Source organism: Cebidichthys violaceus, unplaced genomic scaffold, assembly GCF_023349555.1.
Source record: "Cebidichthys violaceus isolate CVI_PGR_0920_01 unplaced genomic scaffold, fCebVio1.0.p SCAF_129, whole genome shotgun sequence".
Lineage (NCBI taxonomy): Eukaryota > Metazoa > Chordata > Actinopteri > Perciformes > Stichaeidae > Cebidichthys > Cebidichthys violaceus.
Genome location: NW_027176295.1, coordinates 170,001 through 197,460, shown reverse-complemented (window position 1 = coordinate 197,460; position 27,460 = coordinate 170,001). Strand labels below are relative to the sequence as shown.

The 27,460-nt window shown below is 38.4% G+C and overlaps 1 protein-coding gene across 1 annotated transcript in view; it reads right to left on the bottom strand.

Moving 5' to 3' along the window:
• mgat4b (alpha-1,3-mannosyl-glycoprotein 4-beta-N-acetylglucosaminyltransferase B) overlaps positions 1-27,460 on the bottom strand; it is a 69,723-nt gene that overhangs the window by 5,692 nt on the left and 36,571 nt on the right. The window contains exons 5-13 of the mRNA XM_068707072.1: positions 19,779-19,825; positions 18,282-18,395; positions 12,074-12,149; positions 10,750-10,864; positions 6,978-7,108; positions 6,780-6,887; positions 4,116-4,309; positions 2,789-2,867; positions 2,080-2,167 (exon numbers count right to left, since the gene is read on the bottom strand). Of these exons, the coding sequence (XP_068563173.1) occupies positions 2,080-2,167; positions 2,789-2,867; positions 4,116-4,309; positions 6,780-6,887; positions 6,978-7,108; positions 10,750-10,864; positions 12,074-12,149; positions 18,282-18,395; positions 19,779-19,825 (952 nt within the window). The remainder of the gene's footprint in view (positions 1-2,079; positions 2,168-2,788; positions 2,868-4,115; positions 4,310-6,779; positions 6,888-6,977; positions 7,109-10,749; positions 10,865-12,073; positions 12,150-18,281; positions 18,396-19,778; positions 19,826-27,460) is intronic.

Below are 27,460 nucleotides of genomic sequence, written 5' to 3'. Positions count from 1 at the left end.
TCTGAAAATACCTCGGTGTCCATGAATAAAATCATGATTAAACCCCCTGAATCAAAAATTTTAAAGATACATTTAATGGCCTTTTAAGGGAAACAATAATGTGATCTGAGCTGTTTCTGTGCAGGACATCTGAAGGCAGGCAGCTGAAATTAATAGAGTGAAGGAGAGCCGGACGGATCGATCCGCCGACTCATCTGAAAAATTGATGAGGGGAGATAAAGAGCTGCTGGTAATTTATGATGTCAGATTAAAACGTGCCTGCCTGCACTCTCCTTCCCTTCACACCTCTTGTTTCTTACAAACCTCATTTTCCTGAATCTCTCCAGGTGGATTCAAATACTTTGGACTGAAAGGTCACAAAATGTTTCATATGTTTACTTTGTTTTGTTTAAACTGGAAGGTTATCCACATGTCTAATCCCAAAATCCACATTAAACTGGATTACTTCCTCTGAAAGGGTGATGTTCATGAAAATGTATACCCTATTGTTATATAATATTACATATCGCAGATATAAATATATTCTAAATATGGTGCTGAAGTATATTTTAGTTAATTCATTTTAATTTATTTCTGAAAGATGATGAATAAACATCTGTATTGAGCAGACAATTATGTACAAATAAGGAAAATAAGTGTAAACAATAGTTTGTATCCGTGTCTGTCTTTTTTCATTCATTTTTAGATTATGTGTAAAACTGTATGTCTATGAAAACTCTTAAAACAAAGCAGCTTCTTCTTTGAGTAAAGTCATTGTTACTAAAATAAGGATACATTGTTGTTGATGAGAGATGCTTGTCACATCTTCTTCACAGTCCAACTGTTGAATCTCATTTTAGTGGTTCTGATTGAAAAGAGAACCACTAAACTTGGTTTGATTTAATTTAGTTATATTTATATTAAAGTCCACTGAGACAGTCAGCAGATCAGAACACCTTCATTTATCCATTGATTTACTCTTAATTTGCTTTATTGATGTTTCTATTCATGATATAAAACCAAATCACTGTCGATATTCTTCATTTATTCATTCATATATACAGCGGTTGAAGAAGTATTCAGGTCTTTTACTGAAGTAAAAGTATTTTAGCACACAAAATCCTGCATTCAAAACCTCACTGAAGTAAAAGTATGAAGATATTATCAGTAGTTAAAGGAAGTACATATTGATAGATCAGTAAAATGTTTCACTATTACATCTGGATTAATATTACTGCTGCATTAATGTGTACAAGTTTACCCTGTATATCCTGTTGGCTCTCTGAGATGTAGCGGAATAAAAAATACAACATGTACATCTGAGATGTAGTACAGAAAAAAATACAAAATGTATCACTGAGATGTAGCACAGTATAAAGTACAACATGTATCTCTGAGATGTAGCACAGTATAAAGTACAACATGTATCTCTGAGATGTAGTACAGTATAAAGTACAACATGTACCTCTGAGATGTAGTAGATGCTGCTAAAAGCTCTTCTAGTGCTTCTGTTTTTATTGCTGTCATAAAATAAAATGAGATTTTTCCCAAAACAGTGAACTTTACATCATCAGCCACACTTGTAAATGTCCCACAAAACCCTTCAGTGTGTGTGTGTGTGTGTGTGTGTGTGTGTGTGTGTGTGTGTGTTCGTCCTCATTGCTGCAGGAAAACAAAGGAGAGGAATGCTGTCCTGAATAACTTTCCTCTCGTTAACACATGGATCGTTAAGCTCGTTAGGACACATTTCAAACTGTCACATGTTGAGATCTCACACTGGAGATCAGACTGTACGTCGTATTAATTTAGTTCTGTTCTAGTGAGAACACAAAAGCACATCTATCTTGTTAGACATGTTAAATTGTCATTAATAGCATATTTATCCTTAAATTATGGTAAATATGTTGCCTAAAAATCTCTTATTCAGCGTTCGATAACTCCACCCTCGTGAGTCACTTACGGTTCCAAAAAATCAAGATGGTGACGGCCAAGAAGACAAACCCGAGGCTTCAAAACGATACAAACGTACAAAGAAAAGTGGCACTTCAGCAGCTGCTGTGGGATTTGAACCTGCGGTGTCCTCGTGTCTCGTTAACTCACCTATTCTGATGAATCCGTCTTCTGTCCGATGGTACTTTGGTGTTTTCTCTCTCCCCTCCGTCAAGGCCTCTTTATCCGCCTGAATATTCTGGAAAAAAACACACAAACACATCCTGATATTCATGTCACTATTAATTATACATAAAGAGAACAGTAAATGATGTCCAATTAAAGGCTGTTTGTTCTGTACAAACATTATGTATTAAAGGCAGCTTTGTCAAAACTACATACTAAAATATTTTGTTATTTGTTTCATTATGGCTCGCAAGTATGGTGAAAATGTGAAAAGGTCTGTCCAACAGTATTACAACAGTAAACACATTGATGGATGGACGAATGGATGAACTGATGGATGAATTGATGAATGGACAAGTGGATGGATGGAGGGGTGGATGAATAATGGATTATGGATGGATGATAGATGGATGGATGGATTGATGGATGGATGTTTAGATGAATTTCTATTTTTCGTCTCTTTTTCTTCCTCCCTTTTTCTTCCTCCCTCTCTTCTCCGCTAAAGTTGATATCAGTAAATCTCCCTCCGTCCTGCTTTGACATTTAGTCCTCATCAGCCTTCGTCTCACAGTCGACCACGGAGGAGGAAGACGCCATGATCCACCACGCTGAGTCTGTTCTCAATAATATGAGATACAAACCCAACATCTCTTAGTTAAGTGAACTGGTTCAGTAACTGGTTTCACAGACTCACATCAAATGGTAGAACCTCCACTGATGTGTTGAAGAGTTTGTCTCCCGGATGTTCAATATTCCCGCTCCGAAAGAAATACCTGAGAGAGGAAGGACAAAGACAGGGAAGGTGAGTTTAACATGTTATATGTACTGTATATAGTACTTTACTGTGATTGTATATGTGACCCCAACGTGCCCTGTAGTACCCTATACTGTTCTTACGTCTTTGGACTCGATTCACACCATGTAACCTCTAGTACACCTCTGATACCTCTGAGACAATGTAAACCACTGGTACCCCCTAGTACACTGTAATACCCTGGTATCCTACCTTCATGTCTCTTGCACCTCCTAGGTTGCCTCTAGTACCGGGTGACACCCCTGTGACCGTATAGCCCACTAGGATTCTCTAGTACTCTGTAATACCCTGGTGCCCTACCCTCTGACACCCCTGAGACTGTGTAACCCCCTAATACCACCTCAGTACCCTGTATGGCTCTGGTTCCCATCACAACCCAACTCCTCGTCACCTTACACCATAGACCCCTATTGTACCCCTTAAGTACCCTTCAGTACCCAGAATGCTTTGATATCTGCTTGTACCCATTTTACCTTATAGAACCCACAAATAAAAATGGTTTCTGGTGAATTAGTATCCTCTTGTGACCTGTAATGCCCCAGCCTCTTCTGCTGCCCTTCATATCGTGTAACTTCTAGTACAACCTTGCTGCCCCCGATACCATGTAACAACCTAGTACCTCCTTATTACCCTGTAATGCCCTGGTACCTTCTGGTACCCCTCACAACTCTTGCACCTCCAAGGTACCTTTTAGTACCTTCTGCCTTCTGATACCCCTGAGACAGTGTAATCCCCTAGTGGTACCTCCAATAACCTGTAATGTCCTAGTATCATCTGGTACCCCTCACACCTCTAGTACCCACTGAGGCATTGTAAACCCTTGGGCCCCTTGCTGCCCTTGAGTCCATTTAACCCCTTAGTACACCCTTATTATAACCTGGTATCCTCTGGAACCTCTCATATCTTCTAACCTCTAGTAATCTGTGGTACCCCCAATAACCTGTAATGTACTGGTATCATCTGGTACCCCTCACACCTCTAGTACCCGCTGAGGCATTGTAAATCTTTGTGCCCCTTGCTGCCCTTAAAACCATTTACCCGGTAGTACACCCTCATTATAACCTGGAATCCTCTGGAACCTCTCATATCCTCTAACCTCTAGTAATCTGTGGAACCCCCAATAACCTGTAATGTCCTGGTATCATCTGGTACCCCTCACAACCTTATAACCTTAAGACCTTATACCATATAGCTCCCTAGTACCCACCTCTCGATGCGGACAGGTGTGAAGAATCGTATCCGTATGAAATCCCCCGCTACAGGCGTGAAGGCCCAGAAGAAGTCCTCCCCCAGGTAGGCTTTCTCCAGGGTGAAGTGCTGGTAGGTCTTCAGGCTGGTCGTCACCTCCGCCAGCGGGTTGGCGTGACCCTTATGGAGGGTCTGTTTCCCAAAGTCCTTATCCTGGAACAAATCGTGGAGTTTGTTGAGTTTGAATGTTATTAAACTAGTGAATGTATGCAGTTGCATATGCTTTTAATGTGGATAAGTCGGTTTAGATATCAGGGAGATATGTTCTACTGTATGTTTGTGTTGCCTCTCTGTATTTTCGGAGAGATGAAGATGACAGCATTGTGCACTGACCAGAAAATAACATGAACAGTTAGTCATCCTGGACTAGCCTTTTACACAGACTGGTATCATTGCCAGCCTTGCTAGCTGCTGATGACTAATCCAGTTTCAGTTCAGTGCACAGACACTAAAGATACAAGCGAGCAGAAGAAGCATGACTGAGAGTGTTATCTTGATGCACTTTAAGAGGCTTTTCTTTGTCCCCGAGTGACCAAATACTGACCTTCACAATCATTCTCCGGTGATTTATCCAGGTGATTGTCACCGTTTTAAGACTTGACTTAACATTTAACTTGTTTAGCCTGTTTTTGATTACTGCTCACTGTAAGAAACAACGGTGGAAGTAGTGTGACATTGTTATTCTACGTGACTTTTCCAGAGACGTTTCTCACATTTGAACAAATCTCTTGTCTTAACTCTCCACAGACGAATAAACCCCACTTCCACTTTAATTCTTCCAATTTAACTTTTAAAACTCAGGGTTGATTTTCTTATTAAAACCACAGTGAGCGTTTCAGTCTAGAGGGTAATAGTTTTGTTTAGCCTCCATCTGTACACGGCTCCACGCCGGCCTGGCCTCCATGGTTCAATCTCCACATCAAGGAGGCTGCTGGTCCGGGGACGGCCGGATCAATATCCAATCGATCGGACCAGATTGCGGCAGCAGTCGGCGCGGCTAATATCCATCGCTCTGAACACAGTAATCAGAGGCGAGGCCGAGACGTTCCTGCTGCCGCCGCTGTGAGATACTGCAGTTTGTGTTTGAGACTGCAGAGGCTTTCAATCTTCAATTTCTCCAGAGACTGAACTTCTACTGAACCTCTGTTTCAAACTCACTAAACTTTACTCTGACAGCTCACCAGTCTTTGATCTTCAGCTACAGCTCAAATATATACTGTACAGTTTCATTTCACCGGCCCAGCAATCCAAGAGAGAATACCTTCACATTGGACGATTCTGCTCAGCTCAGATTTGCATCCAGTGCCAACGTTCAGTACCGACATATGAAATATTGTGTCCCGTTTGTACAGAAGTGAAAAGTAAGAGGCTGGAGGACGAAGCAGTGAACGACATGCAAAATGAGTTTTTCTGCCAGAAACATCAATCTCTTCCAAACCTTCACAACAGGCTTTATTTGCATGATGCTATCCATCCCCCAGAATGAGCTGGAACATGAGGGAGGTCTGGGTCAGCCTGCTGCCACCGCGACCCGACCCCGGATAAGCGGAGGAAAATGGATGGATGGATATCCATGACCTCCACCTTGATTTATTCTTTTCTTCCATCTAAGAAAAGCTGCCCCCCCCCCCCCCCCCTATTTTCTGACATCATCACCCTAAAATAAATTATAAATCTGTGAACAAAATCCTCCATTTGAATAATGTGTATCAGACTTTTTTGTTTTTTAAATAAACTTTCTTTAATTAATAAAACATTTAACATAAATAAAGTGATTTTTCTTTTGGAGTTATTGGAAATGTTTGGATCACAGAAGTCTGTAACAATCCTACACTGGAGTCTAATTAAGTATAATACTAATAATATTATGTAACTATAGAACTTAGATACAATTGTGAAGAAATACCAGGTTTAAGCACAATGTGGCCGAAAAGAACAATACATCTTTTAAAAATAATTTATTTACAGACTTTTGTATAAATAATCCAGTAAGTGTGTGTTGTTATGATTTATTATACAAGTGCAAATCTACATTTTACCTCAGAGCAGATAAATCCTGGTTGGGAACCACGACTGTGAGGCACATATATAAAGAAAGTTAATATTTCTAAAAACATAGCTGCTGAACATAATCCAAGGTTTTGCACGTCACAGAATAATTAATTATAATAATTATAATAACCTCTGTATGGTTTCATTCATACTTCAGAGAGTGTAATGTTTGGCCACATTTAGAGATGTTTGCACTTGGGAATGAAATTATTTGCCAAAATTAAATGTGATAGTAATTCCAGTGAAAATGGAAATTAGTGAATGTATTTAAGTAGCAGAAGAAAGAGAAATCAAAACATTTCTAAATAAAACATGAAAAGTGACTAAAGCATCTACGTTTTAATCTGCTGCTGGCTGATGTCATCACCCTGTTGAAGGCTACGCGCGCACACACACACACACACACACACACACACACACACACACACACACACACACACACACACACACACACACTCTCACACACACACACACACACACACACACACACACACACACACACACACACACACACACACACACACACACACACACACACACTCTCTCACACACACACACACACACTCATTACCTTGAGCTTCTGTATCTTTCCAGCCAGAGACGAGTGAGTGCCGACGTGCTGGAAGAGAGACGGTTTGAACCGAATCCTCAGGTTTGCTTTCTGCCTGTCGCAGTGTTTCTGATGGAGACACACAAACAGACTTTCATCATCTGTTAAAAAACAATCCTTCAGCAACAACATCCTGCAGAAGAACATCCGGCTGCTCACCGCGTCCTTCTCTGGGTTGCACACTTTGACCCACATGATGTGGTCCAGCAGCCAGTCGATGGGTTTGTCTTTGTAGAACATCAACATGAACTCCACAATGAGCGACAGGTCCAGAGACTTGAACATCTTTCCTGTCGGAGAAGAAGAGGGTTTTTAGTTTCACTTTCATTTGATGTATTTTTAACATCACCTTTATTGATTGTTTTTACTATATTTGTGTGTATATATATATATATATATATATATATATATATATATATATATATATATATATATATATAAATATATATATTTTCACATCTTGACTGTCTTTATATATGTTCACATCTTGACTGTCTTTATATATTCATCTGTTAGAACACAGAGTCTTAAAGGTAAACCTTTCTTCTGAATTAAAGGTCATAAAGTGAGCTGAACAGACTGAACCAATGAGCAGTTAAAAGGCCAACATGGAGCTCAGCTCTGGTCCCGCCCCCTTCAGGTCCACCCTGATGTGTCTGGACATTTCAGCCCCCGAAGGCAGCAGAATAAAAAGTAAAAACGAGCCCCTGCAGACCTTAAACGAAGCCGGACCGAAAGCTAAACTTAGCAAAATGCAAAAACTCAGATTTGAAGAGTTGAATTACGGAGCCTGAAGCTCTCCGTCTGATTTAATCCAGTGAGTCAGATTCACCACGATGAAGTTATGAGAGCAGAACGTCTGAGAGGTCTGGTGAGGTCAGAAACCAGGACCAGGGAGGACTGGGGGAGAACCAGGGAGGACTGGGGGAGGACCGGGGGAGGACCGGGGGAGGACTAGGGGGAGGACTAGGGAGGACTTGGGAAGGATTTGGGTGGACTGGGGGGAGGACTGGGGAGGATTTGGGAGGACTGGGGGGAGGACTGAAGAGGACTTGGGAGGACTGGGGAAGGACTTTGGGGAGGACTTGGGGAGGACTGGGGAAGGACTTGGGGGAGGACTTGGGGAGGACTGGGGAAGGACTTGGGGAGGACTTGGGGGAGGACTTGGGGAGGACTGGGGAAGGACTTGGGGGAGGATTTGGGGGAGGACTTGGGGGAGGACTTGGGGGAGGACTTGGGGAGGACTGGGGAGGATTTTCACATCTTTTTTCAAGTATATTTTACCAATAATTTGACTATAATAACTTTTTTGATAGTTTTTATTTTTAATAAAAACTATCAAACTATATATATATATATATTTTTTTTTTATTAATTTCTTTCGGATAATTTTTATATATTTTTCACAAATTCTACTAATCATTTTTGTACATTTTTTAAAGTAATGTTTAGATATTTTTCAGATACTTTCACATATTTAATGTATTAGTCATAATGTTGAGGTTTGGACACTTTGGGCTCTGGTTAATTTTGATGCCACTTCACACAATATTCACAAAGCAAACAATACATTGATTACTAGAAAAAGTGATTTCAGAGTATTGTGACAGTGTGTATACAGTAAGTACTAATACTGCAGTAATACTTCTCATCAGGGATGAGAACCATAACACCGTGAAGATGAAGACGAGCAATGAGAGAAAGATGGAGTCAGTATCGAGCTGCAGCTCCTCTGAGCTCGCCATCGATTGGCTGAGAGCGATGATGACTCTGATGAAGACTTCAGGATGAAGAGTCGATTCAGTGTGAAAATGAAACTGTTCTTTGTGTATCTGAAGCTTCATCAGAGAGAAGAAGAAGAAGAAGAAGAAGAAGAAGAAGAAGAAGAAGAAGAAGAGGTGGAGGAGAGTGTGTGAGTGAGCTGGTGTTTCTCCATCTCTGTGAGGACCAATTCGACCTTCACTTCTATTCAAAGAGCTCAAACAGGACTTCAGGTTTAGAAACGAGGTTTAACTGAGGAGGTCTCTCATGTCTCTGCAGCTGAAGCTACGTACTGGACACTCATGTTCATGTGTACTTATTAATGTTGTTGATGGATTCTTGACATTTTAGTGCAAAGTATTCAACATATTGTGTTTTAAATATACACATAAGAGACTCTACTCTCCACTGGTGGAAACACTTCAAATTACCTAGTGGTCAAACGGTGGAATTACAACGTCCTGATTAAAAAATACTTTCCCCATTGACTTACACTGACTTACACTGACTTACACTGACTTACACTGACTTACATTGACATGCATTGACTGACATTGACAAGCATTGACTTACACTGACTTACATTGACATGCATTGACTGACATTGACTGACATTGACTGACATTGACTGACATTGACTTGAAAAAGAGACGTCCGTAACGCAGAACATTTTCTTCTGTTCTGTCTTCTGTTTATAAATAAATATTTCTGCAGTCTTTTAAAATGAGGACCAACTTTGTGAATTATTTATGAATCATATTTAAGGTTTAAATTATAGTTTTTATCTGGTGGCTTTCAAAGTATCTTATGAGGTCTAGTTGCTTTTATTTTGTCCTGATTTAATTATCATAATGTTGTTTTATTTTAAATTCAAACAAGTTTAATATTAATACAATAAATACCTACATTATTATTTTTTCATTAGTATCATTACCATTATTATTATTATTATTATCATTATTCATTTTTTATTTATTTTATTATCATCATCACCATTATTATCATCATCATTGTTATTATTATTATATAATGATTATTATCATAATTATGGTTATTTTGACTATTGTTATTGTACATTATATTTGTATATATATATTGTATAATATTGAGCTTGCTGCAGCAGACTCTCTTCTGTCTCTCTCTCTTCTTGAAGAACAAAGAGAGAGTGATGAAGGGCGAGCTTTGGACACTCACTGAATACCCATAATGCAACAGTTTCATCAGCCTCACACACCAGGAGAATCACATCTGAGGGTTTTTATTTTTAACGATGTCCCCAAAAGTGAAACGAGAGCTTCTTTTCCAACAATGAAACATGTTCTGCTTCGCAGACGTCGGTCACAATTATTTAATAATCCAATTAAATCTAAAATGTGTCGGTTAAGCCTCTGAAATGAGTCGGCGTGTGTGTAACCCGGAGAGAATACAACACACATAATGACATAATTGATTGCCAGTCAAATCAATAATTCACACTTAAAATGTTTAATTTCTTGATGGAGGAAGAGACGCCTCGAGTCAGAGAGTTCAGAGCGATTATCACAAAGTGAAATCTGTAATACCAATGTTTTCACCTCATTACTGCAGAAATACAACACGCTTATGTTCCATAATGAGATGATAATAATAAGATTGAAGCTGTTTATTAGGAGAGAGGATTAATCGCTGCTCTACGCGCTGAAATTAAGAGTCAGAGGATTAAACAGATGATTATCTTCTACATTAATCGAGTGAAAAATAGAGAAAAAGGTGAGAAACAGAGTCGACATTAACATAAACAATTACATCAAAATAATAAATAAACTACATGTTTCACATTCATTCTACACTAATCGTTTCCGTACATTTTACACACGTTTAATATGTCAAAATATGAATGTTTAATGTAAACTAAAGCTGTCAGATAAATGTAGAGGAGTAGAAGTATAAACACAAAGTACAAGTACCTCAAATTTAGACTTGTACTTAAATGTAAATGTACTTAAAAGTAAATGTACTTAGCTTCCTAACAGGTGAGAATACTTAAGTGTGAATAAAGCTGCATGAAATGTGTTCAAACGTGTTTAAGCTACTTTACACCAGAAGACTAGTTCACTGATGATGATTATTATTCATATTAATAATAATAATAATAATAATAGTATATGAGGAGTGAACCGCAGTGACTCACCGATGAAGCCGAGCTGAGAGAACTCGAGGATCATCCATTCTTCTGACGGCTGCTGCAGCGCAAAGTTCTTCATCGTGGTGAAGAAGTTCGGACGAGCGACGATGTCGTCCTCCAACTATTGGGGGGGGGGGGGGGGGGGGGGCAGAGAGACTGGTTTTATTCTAATATTTTACTATATTTTATTTTATTGTATTATATTTTATTATATTTTATTTTATTATATTTTATTATATTTTCCGGATATATTACAATTTTTTTTATTTTTTTATACACTAATATTGTTTTTTTCATGAATTTTATGAATTCTTACAGGTTTTTAGATTTTGAACACTTTTTTTCCGCATATTTTAGCAAATAAAAAAACAATATTTTACACATTTATTTTACATATTTTACAAATCATTTTTTGATCATATTTTACAGATTAGTTTTCGGGATATCTATTATATATCTATTAATTATTTTAATATAATATTGTACTCATACTTTTCTGATATTTAACTAATTTATTTTCGATATTTTACAGATTATTTTTAATTTGCAGATTTTCAACAGTTCTTTTATTTCGCTAACATCTTGAGAACACAAACTAGTTAAAGAACCAGATATTTGTTTTATCCTTACAGTTTGAGTCTTCTCTTAACGTTATGTTTAAATCATATTTGTCTCATAATCTTTAGTTCTAGGTCAGGATATGGAAACATTAAAACGTTATTTATGAGATAATATTTATCTCTTTATTAACCTGATCGTCTGCTTTTCTTCTTCAGATGTTTCTTCTTCTTCTTTTCATCTTTTAAAGAGAACAAAGACTCAACGCCTCCATTAATGTCCCCGTCAGTCTACCCACAATGCAACAGTTTCATCAGCTTCACACCTCCAGCGGGGGTTTTACATCAGAGTCCTTTAATGACTCTTCTGTTCAAACAGATTCCGTGCAGCGAGGTTCTACAACACCTTCTTTACTTTATTTATATTTATTTTATTCATAGTTATATGATCGTATAATGGAGAGTTGAGAGAGGATTCACACATATTTAATCTTTATTTAACAAGGCTCATGTTTGTCTCATTTGCTGAAACAAGTTGTGATTTATTTTATTTATTTTATTTATTTTTATTTATTTTAAACCATTAAATCAATAAATCAAAAAAGGGAATTAATAATAAAATGGGAATTTTATTTTTATATCATTATAATTTATAATATAGTTTATTATATATTTATTATTTAATAATTTATTCTTTATTTTATTTTTAATGAACACTTCCTGCAGATGTTTCACAATAAAAGCCTAAAGAGGACAGTTTCTTTCTTTCCTACCTGGACGTAGTAAGTCCCTTTAGACTGAGCGTACATCATCAGGTAACAGTAGTCCAGGTTCTGCTTCGTCCTCCACCTGAGGAAGAGGAGGAGGAGGAGGAGAGAGAGAGGAGAGGAGGAGGAGGATGAGGAAGAGAGAGAGAGAGGAGGAAGAGGAGGATAGAGAGAGAGAGAGAGAGAGAGAGAGAGAAGGAGGAGGAGGAGGAAGAGGAAGAGGAAGAGAAGAGAGAGGAGAGAGAGGAGGAGAGAGGAAGAGGAAGAAAAGGAGGAGGAAGAGGAGGAAGAGGAGTTACTCCACTATGTCTTTGCATCAGAGTTGATGATATTTGAATTAAAGGGAGACACACGAGGTAAATATCAACATGAAACTTCACCACTTCATTACTCACATTAAGATGATTATTTTTTGTGTCACAAGTTTTCTGAAATGTTATGTTTAAATATGCAAATGAGGCGTTATGTAACTAATGTAACTTTTGGTTGAATGAAATATAACGCAGCACTGAAAGGTCATGAACCACACAAGTGAAGGTAGATTTAGACGACCAGCAGCTCTTCTTCTCTAATTTGCATGATTTCAAAGCGTCTCTATTTACCGGACGTCACGGAGGAAACGACTGCAGAGACTCTGAATATACTGAATGACGTTCTGCTGCTGTTTCTCTCACGAAGGTCTGAAGGATTAAAGTTTTATCGCAGCACGAGTGAAACCAGTGTGAGTTCAGACGAGTTCAGCAAACAGAGGAGAGAAACACACAGTGCTCAATATTTACTGAGGGAAACTCAGGGGTTTGTATTCATATCCAGTGGTGGAAGAAGTATTCAGAAGTAAAAGTACTAATAGAGCAACGTATTCATGAAACGGCTCGTAAGGATCTTAAAGCTGCATTCTCTCTAGTGTCCACCAGGGGGCGACTCCTCTGGTTGTATAGAAGTCTAGTCTAAAATGACTCTACTTCTCTCTTGATTTATTCCCTCAGTAAACATTGTAAACATGAGTTTATGGTCTCAATCTCTAGTTTACAGTCTTCTTCAATACAGCATGATGTTCATTTAGTACATTATGCTCCATTTAGAGTCAAACAGACCATGAAGAGGGGATGATTTAGGGCGGGGCTAGACGGTGATTGACAGGTCTCTACCAGAGACGTATACGACGTCTCTACGTCACTCCTCCTCAGTCCAGATACGGTCACTTCCTGTTCACTGGCTGCAAGAAACCAAGATGGCGACGACCGTAATCGCCGAACCCGAGGCTTTAAAACATCAGTCCTCAAACCAACGCGTGACGTCACCACGACTACGTCCACTTCTTATAAACAGTCTGTGCATTTAGACAAAACAACTAGTTTGGATTTGTAAAAGATCGTGAAGTACTTGATCATTATTTATGAGTTGATCATATTTTGTTTTAATAATCTGGATCTGTAAATCAACTAAAGTTAAAATAAATACAGAAATACAACATTTTGTTTCTTTGTTATAATACATATTGTGAAGCATTTAAGATGAATACATTAAGCAGTATTGATGATGCATCAGCTGCTGATAGTTCCACATGTATTGTATTATATGTTAAATAATCTGCCCATCTTTCATCAGGCTGAAGACCCACCTCTTCAGGAAGTGCTACCCTGAGCCTTCCACTCACCACTTATTGTATTCATACTAGCTTGTTGCACTTATTGTATTCATACTAGCTTGTTGCACTTATTGTATTCATACTAGCTTGTTGCACTTATTGTATTGGTATTACTTATAGCACTAACTGTTTCTCTTGTTTCTGTACTTTGGCTCTGAGTTATGCTCTGCTTCAGGCTCTTAGATGCTTGTTTAAAGGAAATGTACTTATGACTTCTGGTGACTAGTAGTTCTTTTGATTACCAATGTTGATGCACTTATTGTAAGTCGCTTTGGATAAAAGCGTCTGATAAATGACTGTAATGTAATGTAATGTTATCTGCTTCTTAAAAACATCTTCTCAGGATTAATACATATTCACCTTTAAAGGAAGCTGTTGGTTAAATGAACATTCATGAACACAGAAATATATATTCTTCAGTTTCTATTCAGTAATAAAGCGTAAAGTATTTGTAATAAATATATAATTTATATCTTCTCCATTCTGAAGAATAAAATATAGATTATAAGAAGAGCTAAGATCTCTGTGTTTTCAAACACAACAAACAAGTTTATTATTTCTACTGGCTCATGTTTTACAGCTCTATTTATTACTTCTATTTATGACTTTGTCTTTGACTCCAGAATCTCAGCGGATGTTATTTAAAAGTGAGATTAAGCAGCAGCTTGTGACAGATAGGAACCAGAAGAAGCTTCTTTGTGGAGGTTTATGTAGCATGTGATGAACACATGACTCCTTCAGCCCTGCAGACATGAAACCTCCTCCTCCTCCTCCTCCTCCTCCTCTTCCTCAGTCGTCTCTATCACTTTATTGTGCCATAAATAAACAGCCCCCCCCCCCCCCCCCCCAATCCTCCACTCAGTTTAAACTGTTTGTTTTTTTTACTGCTGGGAGTCATAAGCCTTTTTTTATAATCCTGCTGAGGTCTAAAAACAATCGTGGGAAAAGATCTTTTAATAGTGCGTCAGTAAAGTTACCACAGAGGTCTGAGTCTCTCCCCACAGAGACCGACGGGACGGTTTAACTCCAACAGAAAGAGTTCATCCTTTAAACTAGTGCTCCATCATGTTGTCTTCAAGTCATCTTTAACACTCAAGGTTCTCACTTTAAACAGCACGTCCACTTCACATCAGCTCAGGTGTTCTACACCTGTTCTACACCTGTTCTACACCTGTTTGTTTTACACCTGTTTGTTCTACACCTGTTTGTTCTACACCTGTTTGGTCTACACCTGTTTCACACCTGTCAGACTGTCAGACCCTGATGCAGTAAAATTAGAAGTTTTCTAAAGGGACTCTGGTGCTCAGAGACACTACCACTTTCGTCCACAGGGACCGCCAAAAACAACACAACATGAAAGTTCCTCAGAGAGACTTTAAGTAAAAAACATGTGTTTTTTGTGTAAAATGTTAATCCAAAAAAGTATCGTCAGAGTAGAAGTATAAAGTAGCATTACAGAGAAATACTCAAGTAACGCAAGAGTACCACAAACATCCATTGAGTACTTGAGTAAAGAGACTGATCTGAACTCGGAGGCTCAGTCTTCATGAGGTGAAGTGAACCAGCGTTTGGTATTCGAGGCCTCGACTCTTTAACGGTCCTCCGTCTCTCCAGTGAGAGAAAACTCTTGATGGGATTCTGCTCCTCCTGTTTGAATACAAACAGCGTTAAAGAGAACGAATCACCGCTGACATCTGTCTGTCTGCTGCTCGCTGAGTCTTTAAAGACGAGGCAAGGTTCACATATTCTAAACCGTTTACTACAAATCACCAACATTAGACCGACCGAAGGCGTAAAATACAGTTGTTGGATTCATTTCCTTCCTTTCAAGCAGCTGTTGGTTTCTTGTTTGTGTCGATAAAAAATGAATCTGAGGAAGTTTGAAACGGCGGCAGATAAACGATCCATCACGGTCGACATTAAGTCAACTTTATTTATGGTCTAAGTTACATTATTGGTGAATTATGACGTGATCGTGAGCAGCATTCAAGAGCCACGCTGTTGTAAAATCATAGCAAACACATCCACCTATAAATATATCTGTTTATATAATATATATAGATATATAAATATGTATATCTATATATATATATATATATATATATATATATATATAGATATACTGTAGGCCAAAGTTTTGTGATTATATTTTTTGCATCACTTGATCCTTCTGTGGCCTTAAAAGAAATATTTTACCTAAAGACAATAAAAGCCGAACGAAAGACAGAGAAGTTATTAAAGAAATATTCAAGCAAAGTTTAAGAGGAAGTTTAAGTGGAAGTTGACGTCCGAAAAACTTTTATGAAAACTCGCCAGAGACTGTATATCAGAAGTGGACGCATTCGATGTGACGTCATCCATTAGTTTGTGGACTGACGATTTCACTGTCGCCATCTTGGATTACTACCATCTCCATGTTGTTGTTGTTTTTTCCCAACCAGTGAACAGGAAGTGACCGTATCTGGACTGAGGAGGAGTGACGTAGAGACGCCGTATACGTCTCTGGTAGAGACCTGTCAATCAGCGTGTAGCCCCGCCCCTAAATCATCCCCTGCTTTATGGTGTGTTTGACTCTAAATGGAGCATAATGTACTAAATGAACATCATGCTGTATTGAAGAAGACTGTAAACTAGAGATTGAGACCATAAACTCATGTTTACAATGTTTACTGAGGGAATAAATCAAGAGAGAAGTAGAGTCATTTTAGACTAGACTTCTATACAACCAGAGGAGTCGCCCCCTGGTGGACACTAGAGAGAATGCAGCTTTAACATGTGAAGCTCTGGCTTCACTCGTCTTGTTCAATAACAACACACTGAAGAGGACACAACACTCACACGTTTTAAACAAAGACGTATTTGTTGCATCCGACAGAGGAGGTTAAATAAAAGTGATCGATAAATAAGCTTTGACAGCTTCCTCCATTTTGGATTCTCCGTCCCCTAAAAGGTCACATTTAGTCATTTATAATCCTGGTGCCTTTATCCTCCTCCTCCTCCTCCTCCTCCTCCTCCTCCTCTTTGTCTTCACTTCTCCTCTACCTTCCTTCAGTCCTTCCCTCCCTTTAAATTCCCTCCTTGTCTTCCTTTCTCTCTTTCTCTCTCACCTCACCTCCTCCACTCCATCTCCCTGTGTTACCACGGTAACAGGGCCAAAAGGGGCGGAGCGACAGTGTATTAACTAAGATGATGTCACCTTGGTCTGCACACTGTTTCTTTTAAGGAAGGACTCTGTCAAGGAGACAAGGAGGCGAACGGACCAATTTGAGTGTGTGTGTGTGTGTGTGTGTGTGTGTGTGTGTGTGTGTGTGTGTGTGTGTGTGTGTGTAGTTAGCTCGCTCAGTATGGTTCAGAGCCTCATGAATTAGCCATGACAGGCTGACAGACGCCTGGGGAGCTGTTAAACACACACACACACACACACACACACACACACACACACACACACACACACACACACACACACACACACACACCATTAGCCAACTCTCTCTGATTACTGGAGCTGATAAATCACACACACGCAGGTAAAACATTGACTGACTGTGTGTGTGTGTGTGTGTGTGTGTGTGTGTGTGTGTGTGTGTGTGTGTGTGTGTGTGTGTGTGTGTGTGTGTGAGAGAGCTTTAATTATGATAAACTGCAGCTACTTAAAGTTAGAGTCAGTTTTTCAGGTTAAAGTAAAAGTCAACAAACTCTGAAACTTATAAACTGACTTTGAGTGAAACAACTTGTTTAATAATTGTTTCATTCAAACATCGAGAGGTTGAAGCAGACGGGACTACCAGCTGGGCAACAAGGGCACCTGAGGTCTGCAAGGACCCCATGATCTGCAAGGACCCCATGATCTGCAAGGACCCCATGATCAGCAAGGACCCCATGATCTGCAAGGACCCCATGATCTGCAAGGACCCCATGATCTGCAAGGACCCCGAGGTCACCAAAGACTTTGAGGTCCCAAAAGGACCCAAGGTCTCCACAGTCTCCACTGAATCTGTTAAGGAGACACTAAGGCGGGTTTCCCATCTTGTAGCTTTGTCTTGTAGACCTTGTCCCTTGTGTCAAAGTGTAACTGACACACTGATGAAGACCATGAGGTGCGGTTGAAAGGTAGCGGCCGCGAGCAGGAACACAGCGATTAAAGCACGTGTTCCTCATCGCTCTCTTCCTCACTTCTTCTAGTTTCACTTTAAACCCGTCTACTTATGAAGGGCTTCTCTTTTAACCAGCTTTAATGAGCTTTGCTCAAACATTTAACGAGATCCCGCTGCGTTACAACCTGCTTCATGTTGGGGAAGCATTCAGGAAGATTTATGAAAGTAGATCAAAATAGAAATAAAGATGAATTAATGATTTAAAGCTGCTCACTGATGTTCTTCTCACTTTACAAACAGCTGCTGAGAGGAAAGAAATAACCCTGATGATTCACTTCTGTTGTTATTAAAAACAGACTTTTATGGTGAGAGAGGAGTTTCCTGTCCTGAAGCCACACACACACACACACACACACACACACACACACACACACACACACACACTCACACACACACACACACACACACTAACCGGACTCTCTCCTTTGGGTCTCCGAAGGACTCCCGGAGTCGAGAGAAGTCGGGGTAGAAGTGAACGGACGGAGAGACGACTTCCAGAAGACCCGACTGAATCTCTGCTGGAAAACTGAGACGCAAAGAAGAAGAAGTTACTTTATTATTCTTTTATTTTGTAATATTACATCATATGATCAAATGTGACACAATGTTATCGATGTCAGGACAATAAAGTTAATTGAAACTGAGACAAACAGAAAGAAAATGATGTGAAACAAAATGAACTTCACTGTAAACAGAGAGACAGAAGAAGAGGAGAGGAGAGGAGGATGTAGAGAAGAAGAGGAGAGGAGAGGACAATGTAGAGAAGAAGAGAGGAAGAGAGGAGGATGTAGAGATGGAGAGGAGAGGAGAGGACGGTGTAGAGAAGAAGAGAGGAAGAGAGGAGGATGTAGAAAAGAAGAGGAGAGGAGGATGTAGAGAAGAAGAGGAGAGGAGGATGTAGAGAAGAAGAGGAGAGGAGGATGTAGAGAAGGAGAGGAGAGGAGGATGTAGAGAAGAAGAGAGGAGGAGAGGAGGATGTAGAGAAGAAGAGGAGAAGAGGAGAGGGTAACAGGAACAGAAGGAGGAGAGAGGGAAGGAAGGAAAGAAGGTAGAAGAGAAGGAAAGGAGAAATAGGGAAGAGGTAGAGAAAGGAAGGACAAAGAGAGAAGGAAGTAGGAAAGAGAAGGAGGAGGTAGGAAATAAAAAGGAGGATGAGAGAGAGGGAAAGAATGCCAAAGACAGGAGGAGGTAGGAGAGAGAAGGAGGATATGAGAGAAGGAAAGAAGAACATAGGAGGTAGGAAAGAGAAGGAGGATGAAAGAGAAGGACATAGTGAGGAGGAGGAGGGAAATAAAAAGGGTAATGAGAGATAAGGAAAGAAGGACGTAGGAGAAAGAGGTAGGGACTGAAAAGGAGGATGTGAGAGAACAAAAGAAGGACATAGGGATTAGGAGGTAGGGAAGAAAAGAAGGAAGAATAAAAAGGTAAGAAGAAGAAGGTAGATAGGAAAGAAAAGGGGGATAAAAGGAAAGGAAACGAGGATGTAGAGAAGGAAAGATGTAGGTTAGAGAAAGATCTGTAAGTGAAACGTGAACGAAGGGAAGAAAAGAAGGAATGAAAGGGTAAGAGAAGGAAACAAGGAGGTGGAGAAGGAAAATAAATCACACATGATCTTTGTAAAAGTGTTTTTACAAAAAGGTTCCTGCAGGCTGAGTGTGTGTGTGTGTGTGTGTGTGTGTGTGTGTGTGAGAGAGATAAATTAATCATGCTCTAACATGCTGCACTTTGACTGCATGCCGTGAACAATGGCTCACACAGCTGTTCACGCACAGCAGCGATCAAAGGCTACCGTGTACACACGTACACACACACACACACACACACACACACACACACACACACACGGAGAGTCTCCTGTCGGGCCTGTTGCCGTAGAAACGGCATCCCATCATGCAGGTGGACAACTTACAGGCGCTTCAGGTTGTCTGCTACACTGCTGGCGTACTGCTGGTCGGCCTGAAGACACAAAACACAAAGAAAACCGTTTTAGGTTCTTTATATTTAACACAAACACAGACGTTGCCTTCAGGACCTGTGGCCACAGCCGGTACTGCAGGTCACGTGATGCACAGTTGACCAGTAACACGTCAAAATAAACTTCTGTCTTCAGAGGGAACAACTTAGTTATGTTTAGGAAAAGATCATTGTTTGGGTTAAAATAACTACAGAAGTTACTTCAGTACATAAGTTATGTGACAAATAAAAAAAACGCTGACCTCTTGTTTCTACTAAAAACTAAAAGCAAACATTGTCATTTGATCACGTGACACGTTGCTCGCAGGGTGTATCTTGTCAAAAAGAATAGTGGGATTCATGATAACGCTCTTTACTTAAACCTAACTAAATGGTTTTGTTGACTAAACCTGACTTCCTGTGAAGAAGGAACTTTACTTTGAAAAGACACTGTGCATGTAACGAGACACACCGTCCCTGATGCGTCTAACACTGATGCTAGAGGGAACGCAGAGTATTTCACGTCTCATATCTCTCTTTACTTGAGTGATTTACTTTTCATACATATTTAAGTGTTGTTTGAAGGACATTCTTCTCTGTAATTGTTCACATTTGTCATATGTTGCGCAGATGACATTTAATTACTTAAATAACTTATAACTAAATAACTTGAATTATCACACCGACAATTTATCATAATTAAAAAATTTTTCACAAGGATCACAAGGTAAGTATTTCTTTTATCACGTGGTAAACGGTAGAAATAAGGTAAACCAAATGAAATCAAAAGACCAGTGAATGTGATGCTTTGTCAATAAAACTGTGTTTATTAACGGTGTTTATTAACCATGTTTATTAACAGTGTTTATTAACCGTGTTTATTAACAGTGTTTATTAACCATGTTTATTAACAGTGTTTATTAACGTGTTTATTAACAGTGTTTATTAACAGTGTTTATTAACGGTGTTTATTAACAGTGTTTATTAACAGTGTTTATTAACCGTGTTTATTAACAGTGTTTATTAACCATGTTTATTAACAGTGTTTATTAACCGTGTTTATTAACGTGTTTATTAACGGTGTTTATTAACAGTGTTTATTAACGTGTTTATTAACAGTGTTTATTAACGTGTTTATTAACAGTGTTTATTAACCGTGTTTATTAACAGTGTTTATTAATGTGTTTATTAACAGTGTTTATTAACGTGTTTATTAACAGTGTTTATTAACAGTGTTTATTAACAGTGTTTATTAACAGTGTTTATTAACGTGTTTATTAACAGTGTTTATTAACAGTGTTTATTAACGTGTTTATTAACGTGTTTATTAACAGTGTTTATTAACGTGTTTATTAACGTGTTTATTAACAGTGTTTATTAACGTGTTTATTAACAGTGTTTATTAACGGTGTTTATTAACAGTGTTTATTAACAGTGTTTATTAACAGTGTTTATTAACAGTGTTTATTAACGTGTTTATTAACAGTGTTTATTAACAGTGTTTATTAACGTGTTTATTAACAGTGTTTATTAACAGTGTTTATTAACGTGTTTATTAACAGTGTTTATTAACCGTGTTTATTAACAGTGTTTATTAACAATGTTTATTAACCATGTTTATTAACGTGTTTATTAACAGTGTTTATTAACGTGTTTATTAACGTGTTTATTAACAGTGTTTATTAACGTGTTTATTAACAGTGTTTATTAACGGTGTTTATTAACGGTGTTTATTAACGGTGTTTATTAACGTGTTTATTAACAGTGTTTATTAACGTGTTTATTAACCGTGTTTATTAACCGTGTTTATTTAACCGTGTTTATTAACAGTGTTTATTAACAGTGTTTATCAACAGTGTTTATCAACCGTGTTTATTAACAGTGTTTATTAATAGTGTTTATTAACGTGTTTATTAACAGTGTTTATTAACGTGTTTATTAACAGTGTTTATTAACCGTGTTTATTAACCGAGTTTATTAACGGTGTTTATTAACAGTGTTTATTAACAGTGTTTATTAACCATGTTTATTAACAGTGTTTATTAACCGTGTTTATTAACGGTGTTTATAACGGTGTTTATTAACGGTGTTTATTAACGTGTTTATTAACAGTGTTTATTAACCGTGTTTATTAACAGTGTTTATTAACAGTGTTTATTAACGTGTTTATTAACAGTGTTTATTAACGTGTTTATTAACAGTGTTTATTAACCGTGTTTATTAACCGTGTTTATTAACGGTGTTTATTAACGGTGTTTATTAACAGTGTTTATTAACCGTGTTTATTAACAGTGTTTATTAACCGTGTTTATTAACGGTGTTTATTAACGGTGTTTATTAACGGTGTTTATTAACGTGTTTATTAACGGTGTTTATTAACGTGTTTATTAACAGTGTTTATTAACCATGTTTATTAACAGTGTTTATTAACTGTGTTTATTAACGGTGTTTATTAACGGTGTTTATTAACGGTGTTTATTAACCGTGTTTATTAACCGTGTTTATTAACAGTGTTTATTAACGTGTTTATTAACCGTGTTTATTAACCGTGTTTATTAACCGTGTTTATTAACCGTGTTTATTAACGGTGTTTATTAACGGTGTTTATTAACAGTGTTTATTAACAGTGTTTATTAACCGTGTTTATTAACAGTGTTTATTAACCATGTTTATTAACAGTGTTTATTAACGTGTTTATTAACGGTGTTTATTAACGGTGTTTATTAACTGTGTTTATTAACAGTGTTTATTAACAGTGTTTATTAACCGTGTTTATTAACCGTGTTTATTAACGGTGTTTATTAACAGTGTTTATTAACCGTGTTTATTAACAGTGTTTATTAACAGTGTTTATTAACCATGTTTATTAACAGTGTTTATTAACGTGTTTATTAACCGTGTTTATTAACGTGTTTATTAACAGTGTTTATTAACGTGTTTATTAACAGTGTTTATTAACCGTGTTTATTAACAGTGTTTATTAACGTGTTTATTAACAGTGTTTATTAATGTGTTTATTAACAGTGTTTATTAACCGTGTTTATTAACAGTGTTTATTAACAGTGTTTATTAACAGTGTTTATTAACCGTGTTTATTAACGTGTTTATTAACGTGTTTATTAACAGTGTTTATTAACGTGTTTATTAACGTGTTTATTAACAGTGTTTATTAACAGTGTTTATTAACGTGTTTATTAACAGTGTTTATTAACGTGTTTATTAACAGTGTTTATTAACCGTGTTTATTAACAGTGTTTATTAACAGTGTTTATTAACAATGTTTATTAACCATGTTTATTAACAGTGTTTATTAACGTGTTTATTAACAGTGTTTATTAACGTGTTTATTAACAGTGTTTATTAACGTGTTTATTAACAGTTTTTAATAACGTGTTTATTAACAGTGTTTATTAACAGTGTTTATTAACGGTGTTTATTAACGGTGTTTATTAACGTGTTTATTAACAGTGTTTATTAACGTGTTTATTAACCGTGTTTATTAACCGTGTTTATTAACGGTGTTTATTAACGGTGTTTATTAACAGTGTTTATTAACAGTGTTTATTAACAGTGTTTATTAACCGTGTTTATTAACAGTGTTTATTAACAGTGTTTATTAACGTGTTTATTAACAGTGTTTATTAACGTGTTTATTAACAGTGTTTATTAACGGTGTTTATTAACGGTGTTTATTAACGGTGTTTATTAACAGTGTTTATTAACAGTGTTTATTAACCGTGTTTATTAACAGTGTTTATTAACCGTGTTTATTAACGGTGTTTATTAACGGTGTTTATTAACGGTGTTTATTAACGTGTTTATTAACAGTGTTTATTAACAGTGTTTATTAACCGTGTTTATTAACAGTGTTTATTAACAGTGTTTATTAACGTGTTTATTAACAGTGTTTATTAACGTGTTTATTAACAGTGTTTATTAACCGTGTTTATTAACCGTGTTTATTAACGGTGTTTATTAACAGTGTTTATTAACAGTGTTTATTAACCGTGTTTATTAACGGTGTTTATTAACCGTGTTTATTAACGGTGTTTATTAACGGTGTTTATTAACGGTGTTTATTAACGTGTTTATTAACAGTGTTTATTAACCGTGTTTATTAACAGTGTTTATTAACTGTGTTTATTAACGGTGTTTATTAACCGTGTTTATTAACCGTGTTTATTAACCGTGTTTATTAACGGTGTTTATTAACAGTGTTTATTAACCGTGTTTATTAACAGTGTTTATTAACGTGTTTATTAACGGTGTTTATTAACGGTGTTTATTAACGGTGTTTATTAACGGTGTTTATTAACTGTGTTTATTAACGGTGTTTATTAACAGTGTTTATTAACCGTGTTTATTAACAGTGTTTATTAACCGTGTTTATTAACAGTGTTTATTAACCGTGTTTATTAACAGTGTTTATTAACGTGTTTATTAACGTGTTTATTAACGGTGTTTATTAACGGTGTTTATTAACTGTGTTTATTAACGGTGTTTATTAACGGTGTTTATTAACCGTGTTTATTAACCGTGTTTATTAACAGTGTTTATTAACAGTGTTTATTAACCGTGTTTATTAACCGTGTTTATTAACGGTGTTTATTAACGGTGTTTATTAACGGTGTTTATTAATGGTGTTTAATAATGGTGTTTATTAACAGTGTTTATTAATGTGTTTATTAATGGTGTTTATTAATGGTGTTTAATAACAGTATTTATTAACAGTGTTTATAGCAGCATGGTGGTTTATTCTGCAGCAGCTGCATCCAGGAGAGAAGAGAAGCAAGTTATCTTCAGTTTTTAGTTGAAACAATAAAATAATAATAAAACGGTCGTGCAATAAATCCTCCAAGTTATTTAGAGTTAAACTTTATGGATCTTTTGGAGGGTGTAGTTTGGGATTACCTGCATTGACAGGCGTTTCTAATATTTTGTCCACCCCAGTCATGTACTCTGCTTCCCGAACAAGACGCTGATGTTTTCTCTGTTTTGCGTTCGTCGCCAAACTTATGGCGTTCATTACCGTCAGTGTGTTGAAGCCACAAAACACACACGCACACACACACACACACACATACACACACACGTGGTGGACTGAGATCATGTGAATGTTTTTCTTCTCACTCGAACATCAACAACAACTTGAGCAATCGATGACATCAGAGTTAAGCCTCCCTCTTGGCCAATCAGGGCCCAGATGGGGTTCTCTTCTGGGACCCAATCATCTGGCTCTGCAGGTCACCGTGCGGTCTCTCTCTCACACACACACACACACACACACACACACACACACACACACACACACACACACACACACATATCCACCAGCTGAGGAGAGTTAGTTTCTGTGTGTGGTTTGTTTTGGCGTCCTGGAGGTGCCAGCTGGGTGGAGCTTACCACAGAGCTCGGTGTTAACGAGGAGCAGACTGCTCCCTGGTGATGCTTCTCACTTTTACCGTCAGGATTTACTGAGAGCTCTCTCCTCTCCTCTCTCCTCTCTCTCTCCCCTCTCTCCTCTCCTCTCTCTCTCTCTCCTCTCTCCTTTCTCTCTCTCCTCTCCTCTCTCTCCTCTCCTCTCTCCTTTCTCTCTCTCCTCTCCCTCTCTCTCTCTCTCTCTCTCCTCTCCCTCTCTCTCTCTCTCTCTCTTCTCTCTCTCTCTCTCTCTCTCTCTCTCTCTCTCTCTCTCTTCTCTCTCGATGCTAATACTTTTGTACTTTTACTTCAGTATTATTTATACACTGTGGTATAAGTACTTTTACTAGAGGTAAAACATTTAACATTTTAATACTCTGGGAAAAGTGCAGACTAAGCAAAATACACATTATTATTGTAAACGTATTCTGCATGTATTTATAGTAGTATTCTCTGAGTAGTATTCCGTGTCTCACAGCAGGCTTTCAGAGGGAGTCGGCCTCTGAACACGTTTTATTCCTCGTGTTCGGTGGAGTCTGTTTAATGCAACACGGTGGCGTTAGTGAGCGTTTAAAGGAGACATAGTTTCAGTGGAACGAGCAGCAGTGAGACATTTCATCACGGTGAGTTGAGGAGACTTCACGGGACATTTGTTCACTTTTCCTTCCTCCTCCTCTGTCTTCATTTGTCATGTTGATTTCTTTCTTCTTGTTCCTCCAGGCTTCATATCATATTTTAAATCCTTTAATCAGACACAGTTTTCATTTTCCTCCCTTTATTCTTGTTTCCCAGCGTCTTCAGACTGAGCTCCTCTCGTGTCGGACGTTCAGGTTTCGGTGGTTCTGCAACAATAAACTCGTCTCAGCGGGTTTTTGTTCCCGCAGACGAACAATGAGAGCGACGAGAGCACTCAAAGCGTTGAAAGTGGAGAGACGTGTTCGCCGTGAATTTTACATGAGCGGAGCATGTTACAATGAGGAGGAGAAGAAGGGAACATGTGATGAACCTCAACGGGGGAGAACAAATCCACCGAGCCCCCCGCAGACACACGAACAGGTCTGAGATCAGAGCTGAACCTCTTCACTGTTGTGTCTCTGAAGATGAGCCGTTTGAACAACAGACTGTAGAAGAAGAGGACGAACACGTCGCGACGTCACTTGTTGGTTTGTGGACCTTTTGAAGACTCGAGTTCGGCGATTTTGCCGTCGCCATGTTCGCAACCAGTGAACAGGAAGTGACCATATATACCATAGAGTAGCCCCGCCCTGAAAGCAAGAAGTTGAGCTGCAGGTACAGAGTTTCATCAAAATGTGTGTCTTCTTTCTTCATACAGTCAGAGCATGTGAACGCAGCTCCCACTGTTCATCAACATAATGCACCGTAACTCAGAGGTGACGACGGTTACCCGGAGATGTCCGGTAGTCTCCGGTGAGAGAGACGGCCGGTGTGCTCCGTCTCTTTTGTAGTCCTCTCCTCTTCGTACGACTTGTGTGTTCTTCTGGTGACGGTGCGTCTGGAGGGAGGCTCCTACGTGACGTCATTCATGATCCTGAGAACGTTCCTCAGACCGACGTCTTCTCAACACTAGTCGTCATCAACGTAGTGAGGAACTCCACACACTGCATCAACGTAGTGATGAAGACTCCTCCACACGCTGCATCAACGTAGTGATGAAGACTCCTCCACACGCTGCATCAACGTAGTGATGAAGACTCCTCCACACGCTGCACCAACGTAGTGATGAAGACTCCTCCACACGCTGCACCAACGTAGTGATGAAGACTCCTCCACACGCTGCACCAACGTAGTGATAAAGACTCCTCCACACGCTGCACCAATGTAGTGATGAAGACTCTTCCACACGCTGCACCAACGTAGTGATGAAGACTCCTCCACACGCTGCACCAACGTAGTGATGAAGACTCCTCCACACGCTGCATCAACGTAGTGATGAAGACTCCTCCACAAGCTGCACCAACGTAGTGATGAAGACTCCTCCACACGCTGCATCAACGTAGTGATGAAGACTCCTCCACACGCTGCATCAACGTAGTGATGAAGACTCCTCCACACGCTGCATCAACGTAGTGATGAAGACTCCTCCACACGCTGCACCAACATAGTGATGAAGACTCCTCCACACGCTGCACCAACGTAGTGATGAAGACTCCTCCACACGCTGCACCAATGTAGTGATGAAGACTCCTCCACACGCTGCAT